The 8,876-nt window shown below is 44.8% G+C and overlaps 3 protein-coding genes across 3 annotated transcripts; 2 read left to right on the top strand and 1 right to left on the bottom strand.

The window, feature by feature from the left end:
- Positions 1-97: 97 nt before the first annotated feature.
- Positions 98-2,364, top strand: LOC311509683 (MAD2L1-binding protein-like). The gene is made up of 3 exons (XM_084575106.1): positions 98-593; positions 1,080-1,357; positions 1,447-2,364. Exons 2-3 carry the CDS (start codon positions 1,304-1,306, stop codon positions 1,972-1,974), a joined length of 582 nt encoding a protein of 193 aa, XP_084431232.1. The 5' UTR covers positions 98-593; positions 1,080-1,303; the 3' UTR covers positions 1,975-2,364.
- Positions 2,207-7,021, bottom strand: LOC311509681 (epoxide hydrolase 1-like). Its single transcript, XM_084575104.1, has 10 exons — positions 6,678-7,021; positions 6,466-6,515; positions 6,150-6,363; positions 5,891-6,071; positions 5,583-5,792; positions 5,377-5,506; positions 3,742-3,953; positions 3,061-3,169; positions 2,854-2,979; positions 2,207-2,748 (listed from the first exon to the last, which is right to left on the bottom strand). Exons 2-10 carry the CDS (start codon positions 6,486-6,488, stop codon positions 2,544-2,546), a joined length of 1,410 nt encoding a protein of 469 aa, XP_084431230.1. The 5' UTR covers positions 6,489-6,515; positions 6,678-7,021; the 3' UTR covers positions 2,207-2,543.
- LOC311509671 (MAD2L1-binding protein-like) lies at positions 6,890-8,848 on the top strand (the record flags this gene model as incomplete). The annotated part of the gene is made up of 4 exons (XM_084575093.1): positions 6,890-7,087; positions 7,171-7,192; positions 7,561-7,838; positions 7,928-8,848. 4 exons carry the CDS (start codon positions 6,890-6,892, stop codon positions 8,453-8,455), a joined length of 1,026 nt encoding a protein of 341 aa, XP_084431219.1. The 3' UTR covers positions 8,456-8,848.
- Positions 8,849-8,876: the final 28 nt, after the last annotated feature.

Here is an 8,876-nt window from a genome sequence, read left to right as displayed (position 1 = left end):
CTCCAAAGGTTGACGCGCACTAGGTCAGAGGTTGAATATATTTATTTTTCCTCAAAACGCGTAGAAAGTTGCGTGCGTCAAAAGTGAGCCACCGCGCGCATTAACACCCCGTGTTTGTTTGGAGTGTCCCGTTAATTTTCACAAAAGAAAAAAAAAAACAAGAACATGTACTTAAAGCCTCACCGTTGCGAAGATAAGAGAAAGGCAGACTTATGTCCCAACGAGATGAGGTTGTGTTGCACTGATTGTTGATTGGCTGCCGAGGTATGCCACTCCGAGTGCGCAGGGCAGCCGTGACGTTGCAGTTTATATTACAGGAAGGCGACGCCAAATGTGTGTTTGTTGTTTTGACTCCGACTCTTGCAGCTGCGACCGCCGAGAGAAAGAGAGACACGATGTGGAAGATTGTGTTGGCTGTCCTCGCCGCCGTTTTCGCCGTTGGGTACAGCGGGATGCCCGGCGGCCTCAGCGACGCTGATATCAACGACCCAGGTGTGCGAAATGCTCTGGACTTCGCCGTCAACGAACACAACAGACGCAGCAACGACGTGTACCTGAGGCAAGTGGCAGAGGTGGTGAAGGTTCAGTCTCAGGTGAGAAACGTTTAGACTTGGAAATGACTACACTACTGTATTGTGAATAGAAAGCCCACCTAGTAAACTCATGAACGCTCCAGTTCGTTAAAATGGTGGCCCTTTTTGAGTTATCAGACATGTTGTGGCTGATCATTGTATTTTTTAAAAACAAAAACAAAAGCTGAATAAAAGGCGACTGGACTTGTTTGGTTTCTTGAAGGCATTTCACACTCATCCAAAAGTTGTACAATATGTGAAAAGATATGAAAAATAAAAGTCAGAAAAGTAAGAACAATACTTGACGTAGGGGCTACCTCCTTTTAAACTAGAATAATTGGACTGGACTTAATTCTCCCACAACAGCCAGATATTAGCTATATGTTGAGTTTTTTCAAAGTGAGCACAATCTCTTTATTAGAAAACAGGCCTACTGAACATTAAACCAGCTAGAATTGAGTAATACTGGTCCATTTCTCATATGACTTTTTTTCTGTTTCTATGCAGATAACACACAAGAGGACAACACTTCTAGTCTGGGAAGGTTTCAAGACTCCAGTGCCAGTAAACAACATACTGACACAGAGGACAGAGATGCTGAGGTTGTGAGAAAAGCACAACAGGAAGGCCGTGTGAATGTAGTGTTCCCCGGCACTGTGACTCAGGAAGGCTGCTGCCGCTTCGTCAGTGAGATCCTCAAGTGCATTCTTTATCAGAGGCAGCAGCTGCCCATGACGTACGACCAGCTGGTGTACTCCCAGAAGAAACGGCAAGCATCAATGCAGGTGAGGAGGAAATGTTATTGTAGAGCACTTCAGGTGTTCACAAATGAAGGAGTTTTGTGGAGTGTTTCATTACTGGTTTTGCTTGTCAGGATAAGGACGCAGTGAGTCGGAGGCCGGCGCAGTCCGCAGACGTGGACTCGCGCAAGTGTCAGCAGACCCTTCAGGAGCTGGAGGAGGTGCTGCAGCAGCTGGAGGTGCTGTTTTCCGTGAGCAGGGTGCCCCGCGTGCTACTGTTAATGGGTGGCTCCCTCATTCTCCCCAAAGAGCTGTATGAGATCAGTATGGAGGCTCTGGTATTGGCCGGCGGAGATCAATGTCTACGGGTGTCGTCGTGCTTAAGGCAACTCTTCTGCACTCTTTTCATAGCTGACCTTTTGTCTGACACCAGGCCTGTTCGACTGATGCCCACCACGGTCTTGGCGCTGGCTCACAGGGATTGCGGCGTCGGCTGGTTCCGCCCTAAGCTACAATTTAAAGTCCCAACTCGTGTAAAGAACCGAGTCATCGCTCTGTCTACTGATCCCAGCATCTTTGTGGAACCAAGGGCCGAGGGCTCAGACGGCCAGGATTATGTGTGGTTTCAAGCCCCCATGACTATTAAGGGCTTCAGCAACTGAACCGATGAAATTTGGGAATACTCTAAGATTGGAGCTCCCTTTTTAAAAAGAGAATTTTGAGCTTAAATTTTTAACTGAGCTGTACATGTTTTAATTATGAGTTACACTTTTTTTTTTTTTTTTTTCATCAATATGAATTTATTGACCCAAGCAGTTTGTCTTTTTTATTGTCTTCTGAATCACTGACAGAATACAGAGAGCGGTCGGCAAGTGATGAAATCTATAGACACTGCGCTATTGATTATTTATTTAAAAAAAAAATCACTTATTACAACACAGCAATGTCATATCAGTGCAATATTTTTGCTGAGCACAACTTGAAATGTTTAATGAATTATATTGCTTTCTTCAATCTATTCTGTGAATGCATAAAGGAGCCAGTATCAACTGTGCATGTTTACTTTTTACTTATGTTTACTAAAACTCTGCAATAATCAAGCAACATGACGTGTTGTGATGTGGAGAAGATCGAGCTACAAGGATTGGCATTTATCCCATTTGGAATAATCAATAAAAAAAAAAAAATAAATGTGCCATAAGTGCATTGGTCTGAAAGTGCATCAAACAGCTCAGAACTTCTTCTCCACTTTTTTGACAAAATGGAAAATGTCGTCGGCTAACAGCTCGGGCTCTTCAAAGGCAGCAAAGTGGCCACCTCGGGGCATGAACGTGTAGGTGTAGATGTCTTGATACTTAGTTTGCGCCCATGATTTAGGGCAATGCATCAGCTCTCCAGGGAAGGCAGCCAGTCCAGTAGGCACAAAAACATTAGTCCTGAAACAAAAGATGTATTTTTATTAACTATCCTCACATGAGAGGATCAAATTAAAGATTTCAGATTTGCAAAATAATTAGATAGTATAAACAGTTGGCACATACTTTCCATCCACTCTACTGTCAGGATCACTCTTCAAGTTCTCTTTGTAGAAGCGCATGGAGGACACTATGGAGCCTGTGGTCCAGTAGATCATGACATTTGTCAAGAGGTCATCCAGGCTGAATTTTCTGTACAAAAAGCCATATTTTTATTAATTACAATCAGAAAAACCTTTCATGTAATTGATGTGACAAGTATAATGCTTGTACACTTCCAGCCCGCCATCCTCCAGTTCTCGGTTGTTTGTATCAGTCCAGGTGGAGAACTTTTCCAGAATGTAGGCTGCCAAGCCCACAGGAGAGTCATTCACTCCACAACCTGCAAACACAAATTAAGAGTCGGGAAGTTGGAAGTTGGCTTGTTCGAGGTTGATTTGCTTTAGTTGTGATGAACAGTCAATTTGACTTTGACTTGTCAATACTCTACAATTACATGGACACTGGTTTTACCCTTAATAATCAGAATAAACGCCCAATTGGTATAAATAAACGCCTCATTTAACGACCTCAGACTCGCCCGATGGGAAGGAATGTTCAAGGTGGTGTAAACCTTACATATCAGCATCTGCAAATCAGCTTCATAAGTTATCCCCATTTAGGTTAAGCACGATGAGTTTCCAGGAGGGACAGAAGTGTGGTAGAAAAACAAGTTGGTAATAAAGTTGGGGGAGGGGCTCATTTAATTTGCAAAACCTCTTTGGATGTGTTATAAAAAGTTAGATTCTGTTTCTTTTGTGGCATGTAGACACATGGATTCTTCTGTTTAAACACTTAGAGTTCCTGATCAATGATTTCAATCAGGTTGAAGAAACATTGCCCCAGTGATTGTAATCTATAGCCACTGTTTGATCAGCGTTAGTGAGATTGTTTACTTGCTGTGTGTGTTCCCACCTGCAGTGTCCGGTTTAGTGCCCTGAATGTGAAGGTAGCCTGTTTCCCTCAGTATCGCCCATACATTCTTCTCAAAGAAGGGGAACAAGCGGCGAACATCTTCCCGACCGAAGCCCACCAGGAAGGGCAGATATGGACCAATCATGAGGGACAACAGCATTTTGAAACCTCTCTTTGATAGGATCATGTTTAGGTGGAGACCTTTCACACAGCTAGAAAAGATAAGTTGTGAAACAGGAAAAAAAGTGTCAATATTATCAAGATTACAGGTTGTAAAACGTGTTATTCTCTGTTAAATGTGGATTTATAGCCCCCCCAAAGGCTGAAGGACCTGATGGAGTGTCACCTAGAGTCCTGAAGGCCTGTACTGAACAGCTGGCAGGGCCGGGTCATACACATTTCCACCTCCTTTCTTATACAGGAGACAGTTCCATGATCCTTCAAATCTTCTGTCATAGTATCAGTGCCAAAACATGCAAATGCATCCATCCGCACTGAATGATTTCGGGCCGGTGGCACTCACATCAGTCTTGATGAAGTGCCTCAAAAAACTGATTAATCAGTCAATAAACTCAGTGGGTCCAGACACAGTGGACCCCCCTACAGTTTGCCTGCCGCACCAACAGATCAGTGGATGACGCAGTGTCCCTGGCGCTTTACTCCACGCTGTCCGTATGCTCTTCCTGAAATACAGCTCAGCCTTTAACACCATCCGGCGTCCAATCAAGCTGATTGTGAAGCTGACAGATCTTGCAGTACCAACACCCACCTGTAATTGGATTTTGGATTCACTAATAGACAGACAACAGGTGGTGCAGATGGGGAAACAAAAGTTTCAACCTCTCCAGGGCTGCTGCCTCAGCCCTAAACTCTACGCCCTGTACACCTATGACTGTGTCTCCACTCACAATAACAATGTCACCATTAAATATGCAGATGACACAGGCATCCTGGGTCTCATCAAACACGGGCATGTCAGCAGACCTGAGCTGGGCCACGAAAACCAGGGCTAGCAGGTGGCTTTACTTCATCGGACTGCCAAAGAAGGCCAGAACTGAGACGTCAGCCTCTCGCCCAGGCCTACAGAGGGCACATTGAGAACATTCTCACTGGCGGCATCACAGTGTGGTTTGGAAACACAACCAAGGCTGAGAGAAAAGCCCTTCAACGAGTCGTCAAGACCGCAAGAGAGGATCATCGGCCTCCCCTCCATGGATACACTTAACACACATTGCTGCAAGAGAAAAGCAGAGCATCCTCAGCAACCAACACCATCCAGCTCACTCTCTGCTCAGGTGGAAGGACACAGGACGTGAAACACCACTGGCCATAACCTTATATGCAATAAACTACTGTTTATTTTTATATTTTTACTCAGGGAACTTCACACAAGTATTCCAACGTACCTGTACTTTCATGTACCTGTGCAAATGGCAATGAAGTCTATTCTGTTCTATATCAGCTCAGTTTATCAGGAATTTGCATTGTCATGGGTTTTGGTTAATCTGTGCACACACACACCGCAAGCACTGTTCTGCGGTCAGAATGTCACAATGTTTAACAAGAGGGAGGTGGAAATTCCTCACCATAACTTGATAACTTGTATTTTCTGTAAGTGCTTTGTTTAGTGCTTACTGAGGCTTCATCTGTGCCATGTTGGTGGTGATGAGCGAGCCCCAGTCTCCTCCCTGCAGATAGAACTTTGAGAACCCCAAACGCTCCATCAGTGTCAGGAAAATCCTGGCAGCCGCGAGGCTGTTGAACCCTGAAAGTGGAGCACATTTTGTAAACACCCGCTGCTCAGGCTGGAACGCACTTTGGCTTTGTTTTGAATGATCTACCTTGCTTATGAGGGGCTTCGGAGAAACCGTAGCCGGGGATGGATGGGCATATGACCTCAAACGCGACACCGTCGTGGTTCTGCGTGAGAAGCGGCAGAATCTTGTAGAACTCATAGAAGGAGCCCGGCCAGCCGTGGACGAGCATGAGAGGCAGGACCTTCTGGTTCTCGCGGCGAGGTGGGCGCACGTGGATGAAGTGTACATCCAGTCCTGTATTACAGCACAGGCAGTGGTGTGAGAAAACACAAGGCCAAACATTCGAATGATCACAAAACACTGGAGATTGAAAATTGTGATGCTGTGTATACCTTCTATTTTGGTTTTAAAGTGTGGATACTCATTAAGCATTGCCACCTGCTTCTTCCAGTCAAACTCATGTCTCCAGTAGGAAACCACTTTCTTGAGATAAGTGGAATTGAAGCCATAGTGGAAGCAGCTATCTTCTAAGGGATCGGTGTAGCGGGTTCTGTCAATGCGCTCATGGAGGTCCTGTTCAATAGGAGCACGGCTGATTACTTCACACAAATATTTTAATCCTGTTAAAAGTCATCCAATGTTTGAGCCCACCTGAATCTCTTGATCTGACGTTTGCACTTTAAAGGGATAGATTTTATCATCCTCTGACAGTGGCTTTCTCCCTGCTCCCCACCAGCCTTCACCGAGAGGAATGCTTTTCACTTTTCTCCTGTTGTGCACCAAGTATGCCAGTATTCCGCCAACTGTCACTGCAGTACCGATAAGAAACTGCTGTTGGACGACATCCAAGCCAAAGAAAGTTTCCCTGCAAAGCGTGGACAAAAAAAAATAAAAAATATCACCTCAATTAAAATGACATCTCATTAATGTATGAATGCAGTTCTTCAATAGAAGTTTTCATTCTTACTTCAAAGCCTCCAGTCTTTGCATCGTGCCTGCTCCAAAGGTTGACGTGCACTAGGTCAGAGGTTGAATATATTTATTTTTCCTCAAAACGCGTAAAAGCTGCGTGCGTCAAAATTGAGCCACCGCGCGCATTAACACCCCGTGTTTGTTTGGAGTGTCCCGTTAATTTTCACAAAAGAAAAAAAAAACAAGAACATGTACTTAAAGCCTCACCGTTGCGAAGATAAGAGAAAAGCAGACTTATGTCCCAACGAGATGAGGGTGTGTTGCACTGATTGTTGATTGGCTGCCGAGGTATGCCACTCCGAGTGCGCAGGGCAGCCGTGACGTTGCAGCTTATATTACAGGAAGGCGACGCCAAATGTGTGTTTGTTGTTTTGACTCCGACTCCTGTCGCTGCGACCGCCGAGAGAAAGAGAGACACGATGTGGAAGATTGTGTTGCCTGTCCTCGCCGCCGTTTTCGCCGTTGGGTACAGTGGGATGCCCGGCGGCCTCAGCGACGCTGATATCAACGACCCAGGTGTGCGAAATGCTCTGGACTTCGCCGTCAACGAACACAACAGACGCAGCAACGACGTGTACCTGAGGCAAGTGGCAGAGGTGGTGAAGGTTCAGTCTCAGGTGAGAAACGTTTAGACTTGGAAATGACTACACTGCTGTATTGTGAATAGAAAGCCCACCTAGTAAACTCATGAACGCTCCAGTTCGTTAAAATGGTGGCCCTTTGTGAGTTATCAGACATGTTGTGGCTGATCATTGTATTTTTTTAAAACAAAAGCTGAATAAAAGGCGACTGGACTTGTTTGGTTTCTTGAAGGCATTTCACACTCATCCAAAAGTTGTATACTATGTGAAAAGATATGAAAAATAAAAGTCAGAAAAGTAAGAACAATACTTGACGTACCTCCTTTTAAACTAGAATAATTGGACTGGACTTAATTCTCCCACAACAGCCAGATATTAGCTATATGTTGAGTTTTTTCAAAGTGAGCACAATCTCTTTATTAGAAAACAGGCCTACTGAACATTAAACCAGCTAGAATTGAGTAATACTGGTCCATTTCTCATATGACTTTTTTTCTGTTTCTATGCAGATAACACACAAGAGGACAACACTTCTAGTCTGGGAAGGTTTCAAGACTCCAGTGCCGGTAAACAACATACTGACACAGAGGACAGAGATGCTGAGGTTGTGAGAAAAGCACAACAGGAAGGCCGTGTGAATGTAGTGTTCCCCGGCACTGTGACTCAGGAAGGCTGCTGCCGCTTCGTCAGTGAGATCCTCAAGTGCATTCTTTATCAGAGGCAGCAGCTGCCCATGACGTACGACCAGCTGGTGTACTCCCAGAAGAAACAGCAAGCATCAATGCAGGTGAGGAGGAAATGTTATTGTAGAGCACTTCAGGTGTTCACAAATGAAGGAGTTTTGTGGAGTGTTTCATTACTGGTTTTGCTTGTCAGGATAAAGACGCAGCGAGTCGGAGGCCGGCGCAGTCCGCAGACGTGGACTCGCGCAAGTGTCAGCAGACCCTTCAGGAGCTGGAGGAGGTGCTGCAGCAGCTGGAGGTGCTGTTTTCCGTGAGCAGGGTGCCCCGCGTGCTACTGTTAATGGGTGGCTCCCTCATTCTCCCCAAAGAGCTGTATGAGATCAGTATGGAGGCTCTGGTATTGGCCGGCGGAGATCAATGTCTACGGGTGTCGTCGTGCTTAAGGCAACTCTTCTGCACTCTTTTCATAGCTGACCTTTTGTCTGACACCAGGCCTGTTCGACTGATGCCCACCACGGTCTTGGCGCTGGCTCACAGGGATTGCGGCGTCGGCTGGTTCCGCCCTAAGCTACAATTTAAAGTCCCAACTCGTGTAAAGAACCGAGTCATCGCTCTGTCTACTGATCCCAGCATCTTTGTGGAACCAAGGGCCGAGGGCTCAGACGGCCAGGATTATGTGTGGTTTCAAGCCCCCATGACTATTAAGGGCTTCAGCAACTGAACCGATGAAATTTGGGAATACTCCAAGATTGGAGCTCCCTTTTTAAAAAGAGAATTTTGAGCTTAAATTTTTAACTGAGCTGTACATGTTTTAATTATGAGTTACACTTTTTTTTTTTTTTTTTTCATCAATATGAATTTATTGACCCAAGCAGTTTGTCTTTTTTATTGTCTTCTGAATCACTGACAGAATACAGAGAGCGGTCGGCAAGTGATGAAATCTATAGACACTGCGCTATTGATTATTTATTTAAAAAAAAAAATCACTTATTACAACACAGCAATGTCATATCAGTGCAATATTTTTGCTGAGCACAACTTGAAATGTTTAATGAATTATATTGCTTTCTTCAATCTATTCTGTGAATGCATAAAGGAGCCAGTATCAACTGTGCATGTTTACTTTTTACTTATGTTTACTA

This window comes from Chelon labrosus (assembly GCF_963514085.1).
Source record: "Chelon labrosus genome assembly, contig: SCAFFOLD_13_1, whole genome shotgun sequence".
NCBI classification, from domain to species: Eukaryota; Metazoa; Chordata; class Actinopteri; order Mugiliformes; family Mugilidae; genus Chelon; species Chelon labrosus.
The sequence above is the reverse complement of the archived record's forward strand: the minus strand, read 5'-3'. Positions and strand labels throughout refer to the sequence as shown.